General features: G+C 45.5%; 1 protein-coding gene across 3 annotated transcripts; it reads right to left on the reverse strand.

Annotated features, from left to right (window-relative positions):
• Nucleotides 1–708: 708 nt before the first annotated feature.
• Nucleotides 709–25,745, reverse strand: LOC309350313 (lithostathine-1-alpha-like). 3 transcript variants are annotated; one of them, XM_081877232.1, is made up of 9 exons: nucleotides 25,620–25,745; nucleotides 24,656–24,727; nucleotides 22,264–22,353; nucleotides 20,955–21,074; nucleotides 19,619–19,717; nucleotides 13,901–13,987; nucleotides 8,342–8,493; nucleotides 6,654–6,732; nucleotides 709–988 (listed from the first exon to the last, which is right to left on the reverse strand). In XM_081877232.1, the coding sequence occupies exons 2-9, from the start codon at nucleotides 24,666–24,668 to the stop codon at nucleotides 930–932; spliced, it is 699 nt and encodes a 232-aa protein (XP_081733358.1). In that variant the 5' UTR covers nucleotides 24,669–24,727; nucleotides 25,620–25,745; the 3' UTR covers nucleotides 709–929. The 3 variants fall into 3 exon arrangements, with proteins under 3 accessions (XP_081733358.1, XP_081733357.1, XP_081733359.1); XM_081877231.1 differs by having other exon boundaries at nucleotides 6,617–6,732; nucleotides 25,620–25,739; XM_081877233.1 differs by lacking the exon at nucleotides 6,654–6,732 and having other exon boundaries at nucleotides 833–988; nucleotides 25,620–25,744.
• Nucleotides 25,746–26,969: the final 1,224 nt, after the last annotated feature.

Genomic DNA, 26,969 nt, shown 5'->3' on the forward strand with positions numbered 1-26,969 from the left:
TACATAGGTGAAAGAAAGTTCCAAGACTTGGCAGATGTGACACATGGCTAACAAGCTAAGACCTTGATCCAACAAGCAACCCCCCCCCCGCCTTATATGAAAGCAGAGTAGGCACAAATTTAGCACTGCAAACAGGCAAGCAAACAGGAACTCGTTCTGGAGGGCTGGACCTGATCTCTCTGGCATCTCCATGATCTTGGTGAGAGTGGCAGCTCTGAACCAGACTGAATGCCCAACTCCTGCTGAGAGGATGGGCTAAGGGCAAGCTCTAGCAGCACCAGAGGGGGGTCAGGATTGGAGGCGAAACTGGCACAGGAGGTGTGGGTGGAGGGGGTGCAATGTGTCTAGGTGACATATGAGAGGATAGAGTGGAGCACTGGTACTCTCCCCAGGATCTAACTCCCTCCCAGGGTGATGCATCTCTCTTGAGGACCAGACAAATCCTGCTGGTGGGCTTCTCAATGAGGTGTCTGAATGGTCACAGTGAAGACAGAATTTTTGACAAGATTGTTTGGCCTTTCAGGAATCTTCTAATGTTCTTATGACAGAGATTTTTCATGTGCCTGGTAGGTCCAGCCTGTGCAAAATATTTTCCTGCCTTGAACCCATTGGAAGTTAGAGAAAGACTATTTTGCTTGAATCTGGAGGATGTTAACCTGTGATATTGCAGTAATTGTTTCATGCCCTGTACAAAATACAGGAAATAACTTGTTGGTGCACATTTTCAATTTATTTCAGCAGATGGAACTGTTCTTCATTTTATTGTATCCAGTGTTATCTGACTGCTTTTCTGCAGGAATGGTTGATTCCTACATCTTAAGTCATGGCACCCATAAACTTCGGATCAGGTGACTTCTTACAAACATATTTTGTTTGCAAAAAGCAAGGATAGTCATGCCAGCAACTTAGCAGTGGACACACATTGCTAACTAAAATACAGTCTTCCCCCGTTTCGGCATCTGGCTGGCCAGTGGATCTATCCCAATATCTGAAAAGAAGAGGCAGCACTAATTAGTACAGGAAGGATGCTTATTTCATCTCTACCTTCCAGCATTATATAAATGTTAAAAACACACACACCCTCTTTTATATTTGTGATGGTTTGTTCAAAGGTTGGTTTCTTTTCTCAAATCATTCCCAAGTGTAGGATCAGAACCACTGTAATACATTGTCCACAAGGTCACACTCCTGTCTTGCTCAGCTGACTCAGTCCTGTTGCCAGGCCTGAACCCAGATTGGAACAACAATTACTATTACTATTGTTGTTGTTGTTATATTTGTACCCCACCCATCTGACTGGGTTGCCCCAGCCACTCTGAGCAGCTTCCAACATATATGAAAACATAATATAGATGATTTGTGTTCTCCCAAGAATGTGTGCAGCTGTCCCACCACAACCCTCTCCAGCCCCTTCCCTCAAAAGGGGTATTTGTGACCAGTCAATAGTTCTTTCTGTCTTTAATTACACAACCTGAATTTGCCAATATGTGACGGAATCCCACCCCACAATAGCAACTGCTTAGAAGAGCCCTAACTCAGCATGTTTGACATGGATTAAGGAATGGATAGTATTAAAAAAAACAGAACTTCCGGGTTAGCGCCTCTGGCAATGGCGGAATTCCTCTGATCGGGAGGAATTTGCTCCGTGGAAACAGGGTCTGGCCGCCATGGCGAAGGCGGAGAAGCACTAAAAATCACAGGCGGGAGAAGCCTGTGAACCTGGGATTCGGCTGGCACCTTCTGCGCCTCCCCTACTCACGGGGAAACCCGGTTTCGGGGATCCGGAGCGACGTGGGGTGAGCGGCGCGGTGCTTCGAATTGATTGCTTCTTTCACGGAGTGAAGCCGCATTGCTGTTGCCGGAGAGCGCTGACTTTTTCCTGTGGACAATTCGATTTTAAACAACTACCCGTGAGTAGAACGGAAAATTGGATCTATAAATGTCTTAATTTGGCACCGAAACGGGAAGGTTTCAAACAGGAAGTCCGCCTTCCCCTTTTGTAAATAGTTTGAAGCAAAGACGTTGCAAGCTAAGGTCTTGGAAAGTCTTCCACAAAGGATTAAACTTCCATCGATTAAAACTATTAAACCCCCCCTTGGAAGCAGGAGAAGAGGGGGGGGGGATTTTTGATTGCGCAAGCCTGCAGGAGAGAGTGATGAAAATTAAATCACCACCGCTGTGAACCTGGAAAGGGGCTGCCAGTAAGACTGACCTTTTGAAGTTCACTGGCCGTGAATAGAACGTATGTTGACAGTTAGTTAAATAAGAGAAATATATTGTTTCCATTGTCCTCTTCTGCGTTTAAAAAGGAGGAAAAGTAACTGAAAATTGAAACTATCTTTACTGCTTGAACTGTGCTTAAAAGGATTGACACAAATAGAAACTGTTTCCCTCTAGAGGGAGCCTTTGAAACTGTTATAAGAGCTGTGCTGGGGGAACCAGCTACGAGATAAAAAGACTGTGAGAATCAGGGATTGACCTTGGACTATTTGAGAATGTCGACAGAAGAAGCTTTAGTGATTGCATTATGCCAGATAAATCACTCGTTGGAACAGCTCCACAAGAAGACAGATGTTATGATTACTAAAATTGATAACTTGGGACAAAAAGTGACTAACTTGGGACAAAAAGTGAACATCAATACAGAAATTATTCAGGATCTGATACAGGAATCTACTTTGACAGGGCAAATTGTCGAGAAGGCGAAGGAGAAAGTTGCTGTTGTTTTTTTTTTTATAAATATTTATTAAGGTTTTTAAATATAAATGCACATAATAAACAATCTTATTTCTTTTACAACAATTTCAACACTTCTTTGGACTCCCTCACGTCTCCCGCTCCCATTTACATCGTTAGAAATTTTTTCCAAACAAATTATCAACTTGTTTACAATCTCATGTCCACTCATTCAAATATAATCTAGCACTTCTTCCAAAAATTTTTTATATTTTCTTTAGTCTCACTTATCATCAAATTTAAATCTAGTTTAGTGGTGGCCAATTTTTTATAATCTAGCATCCTTCTTAACATTCAACCAAATTACAATGTTTTTGTAGATACATCTTAAATTTCTCCCAGTCTTCCTCCATCTTCTCTTCTCCCAGATCACGGATTCTGCCGGTCATCTCGGCCAGTTGCATATAGTCCATCAGCTGCATCTGCCACTCTTCCAGTGTGGGTAGATCTTGAGTTTTCCAGTTTTTTGCAATAAGAATCCTTGCTGCCGTTGTTGCATACATAAAAAATGTTCGATCCTTCTTTAAAGTTGCTGTTGTTGAACCTAAAGTAATACAAGTGGGAGCCCCAGCCTTACAGAGGCAAATTGAGGACTATAAGTTGAGGCCTTCTATGATTGCATTTAGAAAAAGTCAGATTTTGAGGATCGGAGCCCTGCCTGGACTGGAGAAGGAAAGTTGGATAGATCCTTTCATGCAGGGATTTATTGACCTTTGGGATTTGGACTTGGGTCATGAGGAGATTGGAGCTGTGGGGGCCTTTAGATTTGGAGGAATTTTAAAACATGTCCTGAAATACCTTATGGATTTTAGATTTAACCATGGAGATTTGGCTGACTTGTCGAGAAGGAATAAAAGCATTGCTAGGTTGGAGCTTCCCCGAGATTTGCTCTTCAGCATGAAAGGAAGGAAATTAAGAAAAAGATCAATAGAAGACAAAGTAAAGTGCATGTATAAATATGAAGAAGACCTGCAGAAGGGACTTGGAAAAGAGTTAAGAGCCTCGGACAGAAGATCACCAGGTTGATGGACTATATGGAATTGACGAATGACTGGCCATTTCCATTCTAAGAGAACAAGGGAGGTGATCAGGGTTCCAGCACCTCTTTTTCTAGAAAAATACCACTATGCATAAAGACTTCTTAAATCACTCTGTGATGAATTTATTTGGATTATGGACCAGGTATAATTATCTACTTGAAAGGAAAACACCACTGTGGTTATCCCCCATAGAGGGTTGTGCTCAAAAAGAAATATGAAGGAGAATTGGGGGGCTTACAAAGATATATTATTATGCTGAAAACAGTTATAAGCTTAAAAAAAGAAAAGAAAAGAAAGACCTGGTAGTGGGTTGGTTTCAGTATCAAGTAAATGAACTATTTAAGAAGGATGTGTTTTATGGAACAAGGATCTGGTACTGAATGGGGTTGCTTGACAGTAATGAAAAACTGATTTCTAAAATATTATTAGAATGGGACACTAAAGATGAATTGGTTAAGGCAACAATGACACAGTGGGCCAAAGACCTAGGTCATAATATTGATATGGCTACTTGGGATAAGTTATGGAATTTACGGCTTGTTATACATTAAGAGAAAACTATCTTAAAATCATGTACAGGAGGCATTTAATGCTAAATAAACTTGCCAAGGTATATAAAAATGTGTCAAGTAAATGCTGGAGATTTAAGCAGGTAGATGAGTCTTTCTTTCATTTGCGGTGGACATGTAAAAAATCTAAAGATTTTTGGAGAATGATATTAATGAAATGAAGAAAATGTTTAAATGGGCTATTCCCCAAAGACCAGAAGCTTATAATATATATATTATAATCAAATCAAATTGCAGATAGGTTTCAAGATAAAAGCAGCGGAAGAAAAATGACCAAAAAGTTGTAAAAGAGAATTTTTCATAATAGATGAAAATATAATGCAGTAGAAAAGGTCTGAACAAAAATGCTGTTGTGGTGAGGGTGGGAAGTCAGCTTAAGAAACAATGTATTTGATTTAAAGGTTATTGTGAAAATATGTGATATAAACCCTAACTAGAGCTATTTTTCTAGAAAAAGAGTTTGCTGGCTCTTACCATGTTCTTTTAGAATGGCAATGGCGACCACCTGAGAGGTGCCAGAAATGATTTCCTGTAAGTTCCCCCTGAAAAGAGCCCTGGTGAGTTAAATAGACAAACACAAAAAGAGGCTGCCAGTTTGCCCTCATGTAGGAAGTGAAGCCAAACATGCTATTTGGAAACAGTCCTGCAGTTGCTGAGAGGCTCCCTCAGGCCACACCGTAACCATCTGTGTTTGCATCTGGCCTTTTTTCCTGAGGGGTGTGTATACTGGTGTCAGAAGCAGGGACACATGATCTGAACCACCGAGGTGTGCCAAGGTCTTGACCCCATATGCCCGTCTAATGTTCGTATACTTCTTGTCAAGCGTATTTTCTCCTTTTGTTGCACACTCAATGTGCTGATGGAATTTTGGGAGTACTGCCCTCACATCTGTGTGATTGAAGTCCCCCGCAATAATGTGCACAGCCTCTGGGTATCTGCTCAATTTAGCATTGATGGTTTCATGCATACTACTCATGGCCCTACATGCATTTGCAGTTGGTGCTATGTACACCGCTGTTAACACCACTGTTGTAAATTCCCGGGGAAGACAGAAAGGTCTGCATTTAATTGTCACTTTCCATTTATAACTTCATTTTTGTTTCTCAGAATCTCAGCTTTATCATTTAGTTGCTTCATTTCTCCGTACATTTGTATAGTGGGTTCTTCTATTTCATCAGATGTTCCTTCTAGTCTTGAAGTTCCTTCTAGATGAAACATAGTTTCATCTAGATCCTCTATGTCATTTCTTATTCCACTTTTCCATTTCATTCTCTGGTTTACTTTCATTCCTCATTTCATTGACTGTTCCTTTTAATCTTTTCCATTTTTAATCTGTTTTTTCCCCTTCAAAGTTTCTATTTTTCGATTGAGAGACTTTGTTTACTCTGCTATCATCTGCTTAAGAGCAGTCACAGTAAAAGGAGTTTCCAACTAAACATCAAGAAGAACTTTCTTACAGTAAGAGCTGTTGGACAGTGGAAAGGCCTCACTCAAGAGGTGGTAGACTCTCCTTCCTTGGAGGTTTTTAAGCAGAGGTTGGGTGGCCATCTGTCATGGGTGCTTTAGCTGAGATTCCTGCATTGCAGGGGGTTGGACCAGAAGACCCTCAGGGATCCTTCCAAGTCTAAGATTCTATGATCATATGGTGTTCTCAAAGTGACCTGCAGAGATTCATTGATACTTGAGACACTGAGACTTGAGAATTCAGCTTCTGGGTCCCATGTATCCAGGTCTAACAATGTCTGTGCCCCCGATCAAACATTGCCAAATACCAAGTATTAGTGTGTGTCCTTTTGGAATGTTTCTGATGTGACTGGGCAGTAAGAACACTACCAGCCCACTCCTCATTGACAGAACAGTTAAAAATGTTTGCAATGGAAGAAGAAGAAGAGTTTGGATTTGATATCCCGCTTTATCACTACCCTAAGGAGTCTCAAAGCGGCTAACATTCTCCTCCCCCCCCCCACAACAAACACTCTGTGAGGTGAGTGATCAGGGCTGAGAGACTTCAGAGAAATGTGACTAACCCAAGGTCACCCAGCAGCTGCATGTGGAAGAGCGGGGAAGCGAACCCGGTTCACCAGATTACGAGACTACCACTCTTAACCACTACACCACACTGGCTCTCAATGGAAGCCTGTATCTTGTGAAAAACAAAACCAGTGCTGGATTCTAGATTCAAAGAATACCAGGAGCTCTTGTTTTTTTTTTTTTAAAAAAAGGAAAAGGAACGCAGTGCAGGAGATAAGGAAATTTTGTTCACAAACTCACGTTACTTTAGTATCCACACCACTAACCCATTCGACACCATGAGGTTTCTTTGGGTTCTTCTTGAGGCCAATCCAGAAATTGTGTCTCTTATTCCTAGCTTCTGTATCTATATAGATCTTCAACAGAACAGAACAAATCAGACTCAAAGTCTTTACTGGGCATGTAGGGCTATAAACGAAATTGTCATGTTTAGGAATGTTAGAGAATTCTGCTGGAAACAGAGGCAGAAATTGCTACTGTTTACTTATTTGTCCCGTGTATAGCTTGGAAATTTATTAGGTAGTTATTTTCTAAAATAAAAAAATCCATTGTTCACCATCTAAGTCTCAAAGCAGCTTACAACAATAAAAACATACAAAATAAAAAAAATTAAGCATAACTCTCAGGAATGTAAAATCTCAAAAATGTAACCAAAACACCTTATACAGTGGTACCTCAGGATGCGAACGGGATCTGTTCCGGAGCCCCATTCGCATCCTGAATAGAATGTAAGCTGCGACTGCACGGGTCGCGTTTTGCCGCTTCTGCGCATGTGCGCGACATCATTTTGAGCATCTGCACATGCGCGAGCAGCGAAACCCGGATGTAACGCGCTCCGTTACTTTCGGGTTGCCGCGGAGCGCAACCTGAAAGCGCTCAACCTGAAGCACATTCAACCCGAGGTATGACTGCAAAAGATCTGAAAAATATCTGTGATTCAATCCAAATATGATAGGTAATTGCTGCTGCTGCTGCTGCTGATGATGATGATTTCAATCTGGAAACAAAATATATTTGATTACATTTCCCCCAATTGAATTACATTTCATCTGGACTGAAATAAATGGAGTGGAATAATGTAATGAGGACATAATTTGCGTAATTATATAATAGTTTAAATTACTCAAGCCCATCAATAAGTGGTGCAATGTTTTGTTGTCAGACTTTGCGTGGATTGGTAGCAATGCTTCTGAATGCCAGCTGCTGGAGAATGTGGGAGGGGAAGAGTGCTTTAGTGCTTGGATCCCACTCATGGGTTTCCCACAGGCATCTCTTTGGCCACTATGACAGCAGGATACTGGACTAGATGGGCCATTGGCCTGATCCAGCAGGCTCCTCTTATGTTCTTATGGGTTGTAGATATGCCATTCTGCATATCTATGTTCCATTTGTGAGTCCTAGAGCGTGAAACAGGCACCACCAAAAGTGGAGAGAACTGAAATTGTCTTGCATCCCTGGCTGCAGGTGACCTTTGTAGGCACCGAAAAGGAATAAAACTCATATGTATGGTGCAGCTGATCAATGGGACACAGTACAGTAGTGGGCAGCCTGAGGAAGCTCCATCAGACCTTGATTCCTGCCCATAAACCCTAGAGTGAGAGGCCAGGGTGAGGCCAGCAGGCTCAGGGGACCTTCTTTGTTGGGAGAGATGTTGGAGTCACCTGTGAGTTTGCTTGAGTCCTGGGATGGTGGGTTTACTCCTGAGAGAGTCATTAGACTAAGAGGTGTTCACTGTAGATAAAGGGTTAGCAAAATTCCAGTTCTGATATCAGTATATTTTTATTAGTGTTGTATGATCAATGGTTTGATTTTATACTTTTGTAATATTTGTGTTTGTAATCTGCTCTGCCCTGTTTAGAGATATTTCTATATATTAAGCAGTATAGAAATGGTTTAAAGGTAAAATAAAAAATGAAACCATTAGCCTGTGCAAGATTATTCCTAATTTGTATGTGTCCAGCTCACCTGTTCTTCCCGGGCTGTAATGGAAGCCAGATGGGTATTAACCTCCTGACATTTATTCACAGCAGCTGGCCATGATACTTTGTCATTGGAAAACAAGTAGATGTTCCATCTAAAGACCCTCCATCCTGAATTAAGTTTCTGCCGAATATCATCTTTGATCCAAGCCAGAAAAAGAGCAAAACAGAAGGAGATTTAGTGTGTAGTAGGTCTGTGCAGATTTTTCTTGTGCTTTTCTTCTAAAAATTAATAAATTACAAACTCAAAATGAATTACATGCATCTATTTCATTACACTCTCTCATAATGTATTTAAAGTAGCAGCTTATAAGTACATGAGAAGAGCTCTGCGGGATCAGGTCAAAATGGGCCCATGTAGGCACTGTGGTCTAAACCACTGAGCCTCTTGGGCTTGCCAATTAGAAGGTCGGTGGTTCGAATCCCCACAACAGGGTGAGCTCCCATTACTCGGTCCCATCTCCTGCCAAACCTAGCAGTTCAAAAGCATGCCAAAAAGTGCAAGTAGATAAATAGGTACCACTCCGGCGGGAAGGTAAACAGCGTTTCCGTGCTCTGCTCTTGTTTCACCAGAAGCGGCTTAGTCATGCTGGCCACATGACCCAGAAAAATTGTCTGTGGACAAACACCAGCTCCCTCGGCCTGTAAAGCGAGATGAGCGCTGCAACCCCAGAGTCGTTCACGACTGGACTTAACTGTCAGGGGTCCTTTACCTTTTTTAGTCCAGCAACCTGCTTTCACAGCAGCCAACCACATACCTCCATGGGAAGCCCACATGCAGGATCTAAACACAACAGGACTCTCCTCAGTTGTGATTCTTAGCAACCGGGCCTCAGAGGCATCCCTACCTCGAGAATGTGGCCCTGGTTTCACTATGGAATGGCATGGTGAACTGGGCAGCTGCCATTATGACACCCAAGTCGCCTCTCCAGTGTTGTGGAGCTGACTTGGTATTCCTTGGTATTCTGGTGAGCTTTGTGCTATGAAGCGAGCCAGATGAAGACTAGAGCACAGGTGGCTCAAGATTATCTCCTCCTCCTCCTCCTCTTCTTCTTCTTCTTCTTCTTCTTCTTCTTCTTCTTCTTCTTCTTCTTCTTCTTCTTCATTTGTACCCCACTCATTTGGCTGGGTTGCCCCAGCCACTCTGGGCGGCTTCCAGCATATATAAAAACATAGAATCATAGAGTTGGAAGAGACCACAAGGGCCATCGAGTCCAACCCCCTGCCAAGCAGGAAACACCATCAGAGCACTCCTGACATATGGTTGTCAAGCCTCTGCTTAAAGACCTCCAAAGAAGGAGACTCCACCACACTCCTTGGCAGCAAATTCCACTGTCAAACAGCTCTTACTGTCAGGAAGTTCTTCCTAATGTTTAGGTGGAATCTTCTTGATTGTAGTTTGGAACCATTGCTCCGTGTCTGCTTCTCTGGAGCAGCAGAAAACAACCTTTCTCCCTCCTCTATGTGACATCCTTTTATATATTTGAACATGGCTATCATATCACCCCTTAACCTCCTCTTCTCCAGGCTAAACATGCCCAGCTCCCTTAGCCGTTCCTCATAAGGCATCGTTTACAGGCCTTTGACCATTTTGGTTGCCCTCCTCTGGACACGTTCCAGTTTGTCAGTGTCCTTCTTGAACTGTGGTGCCCAGAACTGGACACAGTACTCCAGGTGAGGTCTAGTAAAACATTAAACCTTAAAAGCTTCCCTATACCGGGGTGCCTTCAGATGTTTCCTAAATGTTATATACAGTAGTACCTTGGGCTAAGAACTTAGGGTTCCGGAGGTCCGTTCTTAACCTGAAACTGTTCTTAACCTGAAGCAGCACTTTAGCTAATGGGGCCTCCCGCTGCCGCCGTGTCACCACCACGCAATTTCTGTTCTCATCCTGAAGCAAAGTTCTTAACCCGAAGTACTATTTCTGGGTTAGTGGAGTCTGTAACCTGAAGTGTCTGTGACCTGAAGCATCTGTAACCCGAGGTACCACTGTAATTACTCATCTCCTTAACAACTGATGAAAGGGCGTTCCAGAGTGTGGGCACTACTGCTGAGAAGGCTCTCTGCCTAGTTTCCTGTAGCTTCACTTTTCACAGTGAGGGAACTGCCGGAAGGCCCTTGATGCTGGACCTCAGTGTCCAGGCAGAACAATGGGGGTGGAGACACTCCTAGAGGTATAAAGGACCGAGGCCATTTAGGGCCGTTTAGACTTGCACTGAAGTCATCCAAACACTGCTTGGAGGACATAACCGTGCCAACAATGGACCAGTGCAAGCAGCAAGGAAGGATCATTGGGCAGCTTGCACTGCATTTTCTCTAGTGCAGGGGTCAGCAAACTTTTTCAGCAGGGGGCCAGTCCACTGTCCCTCAGACCTTGTGGGGGGCCGGACTATATTTTGAAGGGAAAAAAAGAAGAAAGAATTCCTATGTGCCACAAATAACCCAGAGATGCATTTTAAATAAAAGCACACATTCTACTCATGAAAAAACATGCTGATTCCCAGACCGTCTGTGGGCCAGATTTAGAAGGTGATTGAGCCGGATCCGGTCCCTGAGCCTTAGTTTGCCTACCCATGTGCTAGTGACTATATGCCTGGCCACTTGCCTCGACTTCTGTCCCTCTTTGCTTCTTATATCTAACAGAAAGTGGTTAGTGCTTCATTGCATGAGGGGATGGTCCCTGCTGCCTTGAAAGAGGTGGTGTGTGACTACCAGTGGCATAGCGTGGGGGGGGGCAGGGGGGCAGGCCGCACCGGGCGCAACATCTGGGGGTTAGGGTTAGGGGGCACAAATCCACGGGTTAGGGGGCGCAAATTACTTGCCTTGCCCTGGGTGCTGACAACCCACGCTACGCCACTGGTGACTACTCCTAAAGAAACTAGTCATATACCCCTTAGACCCAGGTTTACCAAACTTGGGTCTCCAGCTGTTTTTGGACTACAGCTCCCATCATCTCTAGCTAGCAGGACCAGTGGTCAGGGATGGTGGGAGTTGTAGTCCCAAAACAGCTGGAGACCCAAGTTTGGGAAACCCTGCCTTAGACTTAAATCTATTCTGACCCATCACAAATACCTTCGGGGGTGGGGAATTAGGGGGAGGTGATGGAAAAAATAGTGGTGAGGCAGCTACAGGGATTCTTGGATGACACAGATTTAGATCCATTCGAATCTGGATTCAGGCCTGGTCATGGGACGGAGTTACCCTTGATTACATTGAGGGATGACCTCTGCAAGAGAACAGGACAAAGGGAGCACAACCTAGTTCCCGCTTCTTGATCTTTCTGTGGCTTTTGATACTACTGCCCATGGGATCCTTCTGGGCCAGCTCCATGGAATGGGAATGGGGGGCGCACTGTGCTGCAGTGGCCCAGAGAGTAGCATTGATCAAGTGCTTTTTTGCCCTCATGGTGGTTATTTTTTATTTATTTATATTATTTATTCAATTTATATACCACCCATTATCAAAAGATCCCAGGGCAGTGTACAACATTAAAAACACATTACAGAACAACAGTAATAAAAACATAATTTAAAGCATACTGAGAGAGAGTCTAGAAGAAGAAGAGAAGAAGAGTTTGGATTTGATATCCCGCCTTTCACTCCCTTTTAAGGAGTCTCAAAGTGGCTCACATTCTCCTTTCCCTTCCTCCCCACAACAAACACTCTGTGAGGTGAGTGGGGCTGAGAGACTTCAAAGAAGTGTGACTGGCCCAAGGTCACCCAGCAGCTGCATGTGGAGGAGTGGAGACGCGAACCCGGTTCACCAGATTACGAGTCTATCGCTCTGAACCACTACACCACACTGGCTCTAATAATAAAGCCTAATAATAAAACAATCATAATAACAACAGTCCTCTAACCCACACTTTCACGAGCCACAGATTACAGTGGTGCCCCGCAAGACGAATGCCTCGCAAGACGAAAAACCCGCTAGATGAAAGGGTTTTCCGTTTTTCGAGGCGTTTCACAAGACGAATTTCCCTATGGGCTTGCTTTGCAAGACGAAAACGTCTTGCGAGTCTTGTGAGTTTTTTCCCTTTCCCCCCCCTTTTTCTAAGCCGCTTAGCCGCTAAGCTGCTAAGCCGCTTAGCCGCTTAGCCGCTAAGCCACTAATAGCCGCTAATAGCGCTAATCCGCTAATAGGGATGCTTCGCAAGACGAAAAAACCGCTAGACGAAGAGACTCGCGGAATGGATTATTTTCGTCTTGCGAGGCACCACTGTTATTTAACAGCCATAGGCCTGGGTAAAGAGGGATGTTTTTGCCTGGCGCCTAAAGACATGTAATGATGGCACCAGGTGAGCCATTCTGGGGAGCCACCACAGAAAAGGCATGTTTTCATGTTGTCACCCTTCGCACACCTCTGGGATGGGGGGACATAGAGAAGGGCCTCAGAAGACAAGCTCAGGGTCCGGGTCAGTTGGCATGGGGAGAGGCAATCCTATTGAAGTCCTGAGCCATGCAAGGCTTTATAGTTCAACACCAACACTTTGAAATGGGCCCGGAAACTACTCAGCAGCCAATGCAGTTGTGCCAGGATTGGTGTTATATGCTCAAACTGTCTTGTTCTGGTGAACAATCTGGCCATTGCATTTTGCACCAGCTGAAGTTTCCAAACAGTCTTCGGAGGCAGTCCCAAGTATAACACATTGCAGTATTCCAACCTAGGGGCTACCAAGGCTTAGAATGCAGAAGTCAGGCTATCCCTGTCCAGATAGGGATTTCAGCTGGACTGAAAGAAGGCACTCCATGCCACTGAGTCTACTTGGACCTCAAAAGACATGTGGTTACACTATTGAGTGCCACAGGGCACTATTTTAACCCCAATATTATTCAATGTTTATATGAAGCTGCTGGGAGTGGCCATTTGGAGTTTTGGGGGAAGGTGCCATCAGAACACTGATGACACTCCACTCTATTTCTCAATAACATGTGAATCAGCAGAAGCTACACAGGCCTTTGACTGGTGCCTGGACACAGAGATGAGATGGATGAGAGGAAATAAGCCAAGCATGAATCCTGGGAATACAACAGCACTGTGTGGGAGTAGTTCACTTGGCCACAAAATTGGTACAACTGCCTGTCCTGGGTGGAGTTGCAATCCTTCTAAAGAAGAGTTTGGATTTGATATTCCGCTTTATCACTACCCTTAGGAGTCTCAAAGCGGCTAACATTCTCCTTTCCCTTCCTCCCCCACAACAAACACTCTGTGGGGTGAGTGGGGCTGAGAGACTTCAGAGAAGTGTGACTGGCCCAAGGTCACCCAGCAGCTGCATGTGGAGGAGCGGAGACGCGAACCCGGTTCCCCAGATTACGAGTCTATCGCTCTTAACCACTACACCACACTGGCTATGCAACTAGAGGTGCTCCTGGATTGAGCTTTGTCACTAGAAGTGCCTTTTACCAGCTGTGCTTGGCCTACCCCAAGCAGCCCACCCCCATACATTCGAGAGCCATGTAGAAAAGTGACCTTCTGGAGGTGGAGCCTGAGGGGAGGCTCCTTTTCCACTCCGGTTCTTCATCACGATGGTCTCGGCATTACTTACCAATTTCAAGTTGCAGTTCTTCGTTGAGCATGGTCAGATTGACAAAGTAGTCCGATAAGTTCACAACCATTGCAAATTTCCCATAATCTAAAAGGTTTACAAGAATCCAGGTCAAGATCTTAAATCGCAATCTATATCTATTTCAAATCATCTCCCTACATTCTGCCATGCAGGGGAGCATCAGGCTTAATGTTGCATTTTAATCTTGTTTTTTAAGTTCTATTTCAATCAATTGTTTTTATACCTGGTGTTAGCCGGCCTGAGCCTAGTCTTGGCTGGGGAGGGTGGGGTATAAATTTATTATTATTATTATTACTATTATTATTAGGCCCATGGGCACATTTGCATATGCTGAGAAAAATCAGGACACGGGCCTTGCGCCTCCTTCCCAAAGTCTGGGAAGCTTCTGCCCACCTAGTCCAGCATCCTGTTCTCACAGTGGCCGACAGTGGGAAACTTGCAAGCAGGATCCGAGCAGGAGAGACCCACCCCCTCCTGTGGCTCCCAGCAACTGAGATTCAGAATCATTGCTGCCTCCAAGTGTGGAGACACAGCAGCGTTAGAAATCAGCCAGGCGCTGGGCGCATTTTACACCATTTGCAACCAAGTGAAGATGCCCGGATGCCAGGACGGCACCTGACGTCTCCACCATCTGGAGGTGCATGCCTGGGGAAGAAGACGCGGGGCTCTGACAGGGTGCAAGAGCTAACCCACCTCCTTACCAAAGCTGGGCAAAAGCTGCTCATGTTTTGGGAAGGAGGCGGGAGAGCTCTCGCACCCTGCCAGAGCATTGCGCCTTCTTCTTTAAGTGATTGCAATGGTTCCCATGTTTCTTTGGGGGAAGTCAAGCACTTTAAATGTGTGCTGAATGAGCTTTAAATGTATGTAAGGTAAAAGGTAAAGGTAAAGCACCCTGGACAGTTAAGACCAGTCAAAGGTGACTGTGGGGTTGCGGCGCTCATCTTGCTTTTCAGGCCGGGGGAACCAGCGTTTGTCCACAGACAGCTTTCCAGGTCATGTGGCCAGCAAGACTAAACCAAGATTGGTGTGGATATGACCTTGTGTTCCTCACCAGTGTAAGGTGAAGGGGTACTACTTTGACGGGGCCCCTGGCACAGTTTTCAACCCAGCCTTGGCCATCTCCTATTTTGAGAATTCAAGGACCAAATGCCCATGTGTGCATGTCAGAAGAAGCATGCAAAGCCCAGGGGAGGCGCAGGTATGGTGAACACAGCCAGGTGCAGCTTAGAGGAACCTGGAGCAAAGTAGCCTCTGATGAGCCTCTTACTCGGTCAGGGTTATTTGGTTGTGGGAAGCATTAGCAACAGTCTAGATGCCTGCTTAGTGTCACACAATGCTCACAATATAGCATCACTCTCAGGAACTGTAGGGAATTAATATGCCACATAGATGCAGACATCTGGTGCTGCTTTGATCACTAAGCTGCAGGTGACTCTGGTAGACCCTGAGGTCTTAAGCAGTGATTTCTGAGCTCCACAGGGAGCCATCTGTTATATAAGCATAAATAGACAACACTCCCCCCCCCCAAAAAAGGCTGCAATATAGATGATAGATAGATAGATAGATAGATAGATAGATGATAGATAGATAGATAGATAGATAGATAGATAGATAGATAGATAGATAGAGATAGATTGATAGATGATAGATAGATAGATAGATAGATAGATAGATAGATAGATGATAGATAGATGATATAGATGATAGATGATAGATAGATATAGATAGATAGATATAGATAGATAGATAGATAGATAGATAGATAGATAGATAGATAGATCGATATAGATTGATAGATGATAGATAGATAGATAGATAGATAGATAGATAGATAGATAGATAGATAGATATAGTGTTGTGTATTGAGTCAAAGGATTTTATATCTGTATTATTATTGTCTGTATTTGCATTAGGGTAAAGTAACTGCCTTTTGGTTCCAGAGGGTACAGCTACTATTGGTTCATTTAAGCTGCTGTATTTGGATCCTCTGTCTTATTGGTTTCCTCCAAAAGGCAGGACTGTGATTGGCGGCGTTGGGAGCGACAGGAGCACCTAGACTGGAGCATCGCAGATCGCCCCACAGCAAACCATGTTCTAAAGGACTGCCACTACGTAATGGAGATCAACGGGAGGGTCGTGCAGTTTCCAGCGCAAGGCAAGGCACACGTCAAGGTGAAGATTGAGGGTCAGCTGTGCGACATGGAGGCGGACTCCGGATCTGGATTCACTATCGTGTCGGACCAGACCGCGAGGACATTCTTCCCCAGGGGTAAGTTGCCCCCTCTGGAGCCCTTCCCGGCAACTTTGCAGTCATACTCAGCGGGCCGCATCCATGTCATGGGAATGTGTGCCGTGAGAGTACAGTTCCGGGATAAACAGGCGGTACTCAAACTGGTGATTGCGAAGGGCAGTCGCCCCAGTCTCCTGGGCACTGACTGGTTCCCCGCCCTGGGACTGAGTATATCAGGGCTTAATTCAATCCAAACCTGCCCTGAGATGAGCGAGGCATTATGCAAAGAATTTGCTGGTCTCTTTAATGGAAAACTGGGTTGTTATAAAGGGCCCCCAGTTGACTTCGAATTGGACCCTGGGGTGGCCCCAATCCGACTCAAACCAAGACGAGTGCCATTTGCACTGCAACCCAAGATCGAAGCAGAGCTGGATAAATTGGTCAAGCAGGGAGTTCTCTCACCCGTGGACTCCGCTAAGTGGGAGACTCCAATCGTCACGCCCCTTAAAGCAAATGGGGAAGTCAGGATCTGTGCTGATTATAATTGTACTATCAATAAGGCACTCAGGGGAAACTCATACCCCATTCCAGTCGTATCACATCTGTTGGCTAAACTGGCTGGGGGCAAGGTGTTCGCCAAAATTGACCTGGCACAAGCTTACCAACAGCTGCCAGTAACCCCACAATCAGCGGAAGCACAGACTATTGTCACACATAAAGGGGCGTTCAGAGTTAACAGATTACAATTTGGAGTTTGTGTGGCCCCAGGGATTTTTCAAGGGCTCATGGAACGCCTGTTAAGAGGTCTGCCGGGGGTCTTGCCATTTTTTGATGACGTTTTGATTGCTGGAAAAGACCCACAGGAACTGGTTGCACGTGTCTGTGCAGTGTTGCTCAAGTTCAAGGAGGTGGGGTTGCAACTAAATAAGGAAAAATGCAGTTTTGGGGTGCCAACTGTGGAATTCTTGGGGTTTAAAATTGATGCATCAGGCATCCACCCCACAGATGCTAAGGTTAAGGCCATCATCGAGGCACCACGACCACAGAACAAGATGGAGTTGCAGTCATTCCTGGGACTTATTAACTTTTATCATTCGTTCTTACCCCAGAAAGCTTCGGTAGCTGAACCATTACATAGACTGTTGCAGAAAAAGAATGTGTGGCGATGGGGGCAGGAGCAGCAGAAGGCTTTTGACTCCTTGCGAGGAATGCTGAGTAGCAAGAGCGTCCTTGCTCATTATGATGAATTGAAGCCGCTGGTCCTGGCATGTGATGCCTCTCAATACGGCCTGGGGGCGGTGCTGAGTCATAGGGAACCGGATGGGTCGGAAAAGCCCATCTCTTTCTATTCCCGTACGTTGTCGCCCACGGAGCGCAACTATGCTCAAATTGACAAAGAGGCGCTTGCAATTGTGGCAGGAATCAAAAAGTTCCATGATTATGTGTACGGTCGTCATTTCTCCATTGAAACAGACCACAAACCACTGTTGGGGTTGTTCAACCCGAACAAACAAACGCCACAAATTCTCTCCCCCAGAATGTTGTGTTGGTCTATATTCCTGAACGGGTTCCAGTACACCTTGACCCATGTGCCGGGGAAACGGTTTGGAAAGTTTGGAAGAGACATATAGATCAGCTGAGGCGCCGGGCGCTCAGCAGGGAGGAGTCTGATAATTCATCCCTGGCTAACGACGCAGAGCTGCATGGCCCAGAGGTGCAATCACCAGGGGCTTCAGCAAATGAACCAGGGTCTGCTAGTCCTCAGGATGACGAGGTACAGGTAGGGGACCCTGAGATGTCTGGGACTCCATCTGTTCCTGACGAAACCCCTATAGCAGCCCCCCTACCACAGGTGACACCCAATCCAGAACCGGCAACACCTGTTGTCAGGAGATCAAGTAGAAGTTGTAGGACCCCACAGTACCTGAGAGATTACGTCTGCTGTGCTCACTAGGGAGGGAGGGGTGTTGTGTATTGAGTCAAAGGATTTTATATCTGTATTATTATTGTCTGTATTTGCATTAGGGTAAAGTAACTGCCTTTTGGTTCCAGAGGGTACAGCTACTATTGGTTCATTTAAGCTGCTGTATTTGGATCCTCTGTCTTATTGGTTTCCTCTAAAAGGCAGGACTGTGATTGCCTGATATTGTTCCCTCCAAAATGTATCCTTTCTAGCTAGTTCCCTGTCCCTATAAATGTAGCTCTCCCCTCCTCAGGTCTTAGTCTTGTTGCTTTAATAAAGAAGTGTTACTAGAGAACTGTCTCCAGCATATTATGTCAAGAGAGCTGAAATCACAAACCCCACATTACAACATATAGAGATTTTGTTTTTTTAATGTTGAGTCAGTCCATTACAGGCTTTGTGACAAAAGTCATTTCCAGCCTAAGATATGCCTGGGATTCACTTCCAGACCAGCGCTGTTAGCTAACGGGTCACAGTCTGCACTCCTGTCAGCTTGAGGCAGAGAAGCAGCAGGATAAGATTATAGAGCAAAAGGGGAAAGCCGAGGCGTGGCTACCCCAATGCTCAAGAGCATGGGTAGGCAAACTAAGGCCCGGGGGCCGGATCCGGCCCAACTGCCTTCTAAATCTGACTCGTGGACCATCCGGGAATCAGTGTGTTTTTACATGAGTAGAATGTGTGCTTTTATTTAAAATGCATCTCTGGGTTGTTTGTGGGGCATAGGAATTCATTCTTTTTTTCTTTTCTTTTTTTTCCAAAATATAGTCCAGCCCCCCACAAGGTCTGAGGGACAGTGGACAGGCCCCCTGCTGAAAAAGTTTGCTGACCCCTGCTCAAGATGCACGCCATGCTGACCCCCAGGATGCACGCTATGCTTCCGCGGGTCACGCTACGTTCCCAGGAAGCGTGCCAGCCCTGCCCCCGCCTGCTGTTCGCCCCCCGGTGCCAGAGCATGAAGTGCCGCCACTGCTGATCAGAAGAGCCTAAGGATGTCTGATTGGTTTAGAATCACAACTGTGGGTTGCAATTGCTATGGGAAGTCTGATAAAATTAATTAGTTGGTTATTTGTAATCACGTGTCTAGGTTAGAAGTGTGTAGGAGTAGATGCTTGTGAATATCATTTCAGCCTCCCTCAGAATTTTTAGGAGGCTGACCCAATGGACTCCTTTATTCAGTAAAGTCCAATCTTTTCACTTGGAGCCTCCAACCCTTTCTTTCGGGTTTCTGCGAGGGACATATCCAGCCTAGGAAACTTTTTTTAAAAAATCTATAGCACTGTCACATTTCACTGGCAAACCACCCCTTTCCCCTGCAGCCTTTATTCCAGCTGAGCAATTGGAATAGGCTTTTATTGTGAACCACTGCTATATTTTTATGACACGGTGGTGTATAAACATTTTCAGAAATGGAAAAATACTGGGGGAAACGACCCTAAGCAGTGTTGGGGAGACACTTGCAGAGAAAGAAGCTTTCTGAAAACTCTGACCAAAACACATTGCTTACCATTCAGACTGTTCCCCTTTGGGTAGTAGGTATTAGCAAAATCCCGAACCTTCTGCTGTGCTGCTAACACTTGTGCATGCTTTTTATAATTGAGAACATCTAGAAAGAAAGGAGGAATGAAAGAGTGGGCATGCCAAAACACTAGTTTTATGCCAGCTGGAAGTGTGGCTCTACCCTATGTAAGTATACCTGAAGGGGCTTGCATGTGGAGCAGGTGGAAGGAGGAGGACAGGTCAGGTCGGGGCAGCAAAGGGGGCCAAGTTGTGGTGGAATTGCATCATGCTAGACCAATGGGCAGTGGCTGAGGAGGTGCACCAGCCAGAGGGAAGGAGGAAGAAGAAGAAGAAGAGTTTGGATTTGATATCCCGCTTTATCACTACGCGAAAGAGTCTCAAAGCGGCTAACATTCTCCTTTCCCTTCCTCCCCCACAACAAACACTCTGTGAGGTGAGTGAGGCTGAGAGACTTCAGAGAAGTGTGACTGGCCCAAGGTCACCCAGCAGCTGCATGTGGAGGAGCGGAGACGCGAACCCCAGATTACTATTCTACCGCTCTTAACCACTACACCACAACACTGGAGGGGGTAAGGGAGAGGTTGTTCCTTCTCCCTTCTGCCTGTTGCTATTCACGCAGGGCCAGGCTCCTTGTCAGTCACACCAACAGCAATGCAACCACCATTTGGGGTTGGCTAAGCTCAAATATGGGGGAAAACATGTCCCGTTTGAAGTCCGAACAGGACAGGGGACTCTTTTGTCTAAAACAGGGGCAATGCCATTTTTCTAGGGACAGGTGGTATCACTGCTGATTGCAACATTAATCTACACCTGCCTAGTTCTGGGGTTCGCAACCTATGGCCCATGGGCCACAAGAGGCCCACAGAGGTCGTTTAACCAGCCCACAAGCCACCTCCGAACCGAGCCACCCAGTCGGCCTGTCCCCGCGCGCTATGCTAAACTGGCACAGTGTGGTGTGGGGACTTGCTTCCGCGGTGGCAGAAATCACGTCTGCACAGACAGAGACGCCCGAAATCACCAGCCCACAGAGGGATCTCCACTGGAGTGAACTGGCCCAGGCAAGGTAAACCTTGCTGACCCCTGGCCTAGTTAGTCACTAAAAGTCTTTGAGCTGTTCAAGGGCAACACTGAAATGCTATTGAAATCACTGTGTGCATGTGTAAAATTGGACTCTCATCTCGTTCACTGAAATCAAAGGGAAGATAAGGGGCTTCTTCTTGATGCCATTTTTTTCTCTCTTTTTTAAAGGATTCTTTACACTGAAGTTAAACCAGCTAAGGCAATGGGGGGGGGGGTTCCTTTGCTAGAAGAGTTAAACTTACACACTGTGACCAATGCAACTGTTCCGAGGAAGAGGATCGTGGCAGCGCATGCGGCGGCAGCTTTGCCCACAGGGGAGTTGACCCATGTTACTCCCCGTTTCCAAAGATCGTCGGTCTTACCTTAGAGGACAAGAGGACAGAAAACCTCACTTTTACCACCCCGCAGGGAAGCGATGGGCACAGTCAGTGCAAAGCAGAACTCCACACCCTGCCCATCATAGTCTTGAGCAAAGCAGGACTCCTTGGTGGGCCAGGATTGGAATGCAGGCCAGAGGTTCTGCACCACTAGTTTAGGGGGACACCTGGGCTCTCATCAGCTTTCTCCTTGGAGAGCTGACTAGGCGCCCAATAGCAGGATCACAGTCCTCAGCTGCAGGCAACTCCACAGCAGGCCAGGAAGCCTGCACCAAATCCTTTGCACTGCACAACATGCACTTACTTGGAGTCTCGATACCTGCCTCCTCTTAGCAAAAGCAACGCTCCCACAGTTATCATCATCTCTGACAAACCTTCCTCACAGAGTTGCTATGGTGAGAAAGGAAAAGGAAGAGTTGTGCACATTGCCTTGAAGTCCTGGGAGGAAGGACCAGATGGAAAGGAGGTGAATGGTTTGGAAGTCTGTGACCTACAGCGCCAAATCCATTATGCGCATGCGCATGCACACACGATTGTGGGTTTGATTCCTATATGGGCCACCTGCAAATTCCTGCATTGCAGAGTGCCAGGGGTGGGGTGGGGGTTGGACTAGAAGATCCTTGGGGTCCCTTCCGACTCTATGACTCTGTGATTCTTTGTGACATTTTTCCAAGGACCTCAAGACAGTGAACCTCATTCCTCTTCTTCCTGTTAATGATTACAACAAACTGTAGGCACAGGCAGCTTTTTAAGCAGAAGCTCAATGGCCATCTCTCATGGATGCTTTAGCTGAGATTCCAGCATTGCAGGGGGTTGGACTAGATGACCCTTGGGGTTCCTTCCAACTCTCTGATTTTATGAAAAATGTTAAATGTCAAAGAAATGATTGTGTAGATACCCTACCTCATATTCCCATACTGTAATATGAATTTGGTTAATTTTCTCCCTCTCTCCCTTAAACAATATATCATATATTTTTTTTGGGGGGGGGGATAATATAGGATGGCAGTTTTAGCAGGAAACATACCATGTATTCCCTTTCGGAGATTGTAACATGTGGGACACACCTGCCTAGAAATACACTTTCTCCCATCTATGCCTCCCTACCACACAATTGTTTTTCTTATGGTGCCCCCACTGGAATTTCCTTCCACGTTCTTTGGAGCATACAGACCCTTGGCTGCTGGTTGTGCTGGTGCTTTCTTGGCAGCAGTTTCGGGCTTTTTACGTTGCGGGAGGTTCTTTTTCCCTTTCCCCTTTGTATCTGAAAAAGAGCAATGGAAGCTTAATGTATACATGCTTATCAATATGGAGCCGCAACCAGCAATACCTAAACAATACCATGAAAGTTACATAGATAACAAAATACCCTTTAAACCAGGGTCAGCCTGCTCACTGGCCCTGAGGAGGACATCGGCTCAGGTGGCAGCCTATGAACACCTGAAAATGGTGGCAGACCTGGGCCCCTGAGGAACATGCTGCTCACTGCTGCCCAGGAAGAGCAGGGTTACCATTGCCTGATCCTCTCCAGCCCCCCTTTCCCTTCCCAACCACCTTCAGCACCATAGGGTTTCCCCAGGCCACCTCCAGTTGCCTCTGATTCTGCCCCTGATTCTGGACTGCTCTCTGCCACAGCCTCTTCCTGCTCACTAAACCTTGTTGCCTCTTCAGCTTTCAAGGCCTCCTTCTCCCTGTCTGCTCCCTCTTCTCCCTCTGACCACTCATCGTCATCCCACCACCAACCTCCTGGCTCTGAGTCTTGTTCCCTTGGCAGTTCATTAGTTGGTACCTCCCGCCACCCCTCTGCATCCAGCCAGTCCATGACATTCCCCCTCCCTGGGGAGTTCTACCAGGGCGACACTGGGACTCCAGTGGACTGGCTGCAAAAGGAAGGGAGTGCAACTTGTACAGCACGTTGGCAACAAATATTCACACAGTTGTTCAAAAATAATTTTACACCATTTATCAAATATGTGAGAAAGAGACAATTGCTTACAAAGTGCCACGAAAACTTACAAAATGCATAAAATAAAGTGAACTTGCAATATCAGATTTTACTAGGTTCTTACAAATTCTTGACTCAGATATTCAGTCTTGTATGCTTAAGCCAAGAAATTGTCTCTTCAAAGATATTTAGCACTAGTAGACGCATCAAGATGGCCTGAAGCTCAACATCAAAAAAACTAAGATCATGGCCACTGGGCCCATCATCTCCTGTCAAATAGAAGGGGAAGAAATGGAGGCAGTGAGAGATTTGACTTTCTTGGGCTCCATGATCACTGCAGATGGTGACAGCAGTCACGAAATTAAAAGACGCCTGCTTCCCGGGAGAAAAGCAATGACAAACCTAGACAGCATCTTAAAAAGCAGAGACATCACCTTGCCGACAAAGGTCCGTATAATTAAAGCTACGGTTTTCCCAGTAGTGAAGTATTGAAGTGAGAGCTGGACCATAAAGAAGGCTGATCGCCAAAGAATGGATGCTTTTGAATTCTGGTGCTGGAGGAGACTCTTGAGAGTCCCATAGACTGCAAGAAGATCAAACCGATCCATTCTGAAGGAAATCAGCCCTGAGTGCTCACTGGAAGGACAGATCATGAAGCTGAGGCTCCAAGACTTTGGCCACCTCATGATAAGAGAAGACTCCCTGGAAAAGACCCTGTTGTTGGGAAAGATGGAGGGCGCAAGGAGAAGGGGACGACGGAGGACGAGATGGTTGGACAGTGTTCTTGAAACTACCAGCATGAGTTTGACCAAACTGCAGGAGGCAGTGGAAGACAGGAGTGCCTGGCGTGCTCTGGTCCAGGGGGTCACGAAGAGTTGGACACAACTAAACGACTAAACAACAACAATGTTTAAGCCAAGAAATTGTCTCTTCAAAGATATTTAGCACTAGTAGACGCATCAATGGCACGAGACAACTGAAGAAGCCCATAAAACTGTGCTCAGGGAGTGTGTTGTCCGCCAACCCTAACAAATCAGCCCCACCGGGGGCAAAACAGCGGTCCCTCAACTGCATGGACTGCTAGGGCGAAACGGGGATAGAACACTGACACCCTGTCATCTTTAGTACTCCATACGCTGCTTCATCAGCACCTCACAGATACCAGGAACAATGTTGAACTTACCCTTTTCTTGAATCTCCTTGGACTTATTTTTAAAAACAAGAAGAAAAAAAAACGAAAAAATGAGTGTAAAATTATTTTTGAACAACTGTGTGAATATTTGTCGCCAACGTGCTGTACGAGTTGCACTATCTTTATTAATGGCACAGCTTGCATTTTTCTAGCAAGAGTAACAGGAAGGGAGGCAGGTAGGTGGGGCTGGTTGAAGGCAGCCCGGTGTTGGTGGGGAAGTGGCCCGTTTGCCTTAAAGAATCAGCTTCCTGGGGGCCCAGATGGGAGCAGAGAAGCTCCAGCTTAGCATTCTACTAGCACATCCCTCCCTTGAGAGGCAATGGGGCAGAAGGGAACCACCACCACCTCCTCAGGGAGGACCTGCAGCCAGAGACAAAATGACCTGCATGCCTGTGAGAAGGAAGAGGGAAAAGAGCAGAAACAACTTACCCGCCTTTGCCATTTTAGGTTGTCATTTTGATTGCTGTCTCTGAGTGTGGATTGTTGTTCTCTATTCTTTCCCTACAATCACATAATGTGGGCAGGGTATGGAGTGGAGAAAGAATATCTTAGGACAAATGCAGCATTTGAAAACCGGTCACATGAGTTCTCCATATGTCGCAAAGTTGGCATTAACAACAACAATAATAATAATTATTATTTATGCCCCGCCCTCCCCAGCCAGAGCCGGGCTCAGGGCAGCTAACAACAATAAAATTACAGTAAAATTACAGTAAAAACATAAGGGGGGGGACCAATTTAAAATACAGGTTAAAATGCAATTTAAAATGCAGCCTCCAAGATGTGCTATTATGTCTCCCCCTCCCCTTTGTGCATACTTCAAGCAGCTGGTAGAGTCTGAAAGATATATTTGAAGGGAAAACCTGCATCTTGCAATCTTTTAACTGCTGTAAATTAGCTAGGGAGTTGGCCTAAAGAACTTTCAGGATCCTCCTCCTTCAATTCTATGGGCTGCATTCAACTGAATCCTCAAGAATGGAGCGAAGATGGGAAGGAGGAGGAAATGAGCAAACTCGTAATAAAATAAGATAAAGGAGAGCTGGACAGTGGGCAGCACTCTGAAATGACTCCTGACCACTGGTCCTGCTAGCTAGGGATGATGGGAGTTGTAGTCTAACAACAGCTGGAGGCCCAAGTTTGAGAGACCCTGATGTAGACGATGAAGAAGTACAAAGAAGAAGGTAAGAAATACAATATAATCTAATGCCTGGTTGCATTAAGAACCATTTAGGGAAATTTAATGAAGGCAAATCAATAGAATTCTTCATACAAAGATGTTACCGTAAAACTTAACATTGGTGCCAGTTCTTTAAAAATTGGTGTGACAGAACTTATCTAAGCATATCTCAATCCTAGCTCTCTTTCCTCTTTCCACCAGGTGTTGCTCACTCACCTGGCTGTCTCCTGGGGCACCTCCTCACTTCCCTGCTTAGTCTTTCTTCCTCTTTTCCAAGGGTGCATGAGGGGCCAAGTGGAATGGCTCCATTGTTGAACTGGCAGAGCACTTGGCCAATCAGGGACTGGAAGAAAGTGAATCAGGGAAGTTCTGGAACGTTCTGCGTCACAGAGGAAGATGGATGAGGCTGTTGACAGAAGGACCCCAGGTGGAGAGAAGACAAGTGCAGCGACTTCCGGGTTGGCGCCTCCGGCAATGGCTGAGCTCCTCCGAACGGGAGGAACTTACTCCGTGGAAAATAGTCTGACTGCCACGGCGAAGGCGGAGACCCACTGAAATCACAGGCGGAAGAAGCCTGTGAACCTGGGATTCGGCTGGCACCTTTTGCGCCTCCCCTACTCACGGGGAAACCCTGTTTTGGGGATCCGGAGTGACGTGGGGTGAGCGGCGCGGTGCTTTGTTTTTTTAAAAAACATAATATTTATTGAGGTTTCAAATAAGACAAGTAAACAAAAAGACAGAAAAAACACACAAAACAAGTATACTTTCAGTCCTTATTTTCTTATACCTTATTTCCCACGACTTCCCCTCGCCTCCCCCTCTTGTATTCCAATTCCGAATGTTAGTTCAACAAGTTCTTATCCCCAATTTTTACCTTATTTCATTGTTATATTTAAATCCTTTTAGTAACAGATTTTAGCTTATTTACCTCAGTCCTTCTACTTAAACCCTTTTTCCAAGGTCGACCCAAATTCCCTTCCACGAATTTCCCAATTTTATACTAATACCAAACCAAGAATACAAAATAAGAAATATATATATATATATATATAATATTTATACAACCTTTGGATTCATCAAACCCCACCCTCCCTTTCCCGGTTTCGATCCCCAAACCAATGTCCATCAGTCCATCTGCTATCAGCCTGGCGATCTCACATCGGAGGCTTTTAAGTCTCTCTCAGTTCCTCTTTGCCGGTTCTTTGGATAGTCCTTTATATTAGACCCCAAATCTCGGAGGAGCGCAATCCCAAAAAAGTCGATATTTCTTCCGGCCAGACCTCGATGTTTGAAAGAATTCATGAATTTAAATGTCCCAAACGCTCGAACTTCCATCTTAATCGAATTTGTAATCCATAAGTCTTCAGGTCTCCATCTAGATAGGTCTCTCCATTCTTCATTCTCCAATTCAAGCCAAATCTTGATCATCCAATTCTTATTTTCCTTTATGACCTTCCTGTCAGGCCTCTGGCCTTCCTTAGCCTTCTGCAACATTATAACTCCTCCTTCCTTTCCCTCCAGATCCTCATGTTTCTCTTCCACTTGTTCCACTTTCTCAAATTTGTC

Source organism: Podarcis erhardii, assembly GCF_964252035.2.
Source record: "Podarcis erhardii genome assembly, chromosome: 9".
Classification (NCBI taxonomy): domain Eukaryota; kingdom Metazoa; phylum Chordata; class Lepidosauria; order Squamata; family Lacertidae; genus Podarcis; species Podarcis erhardii.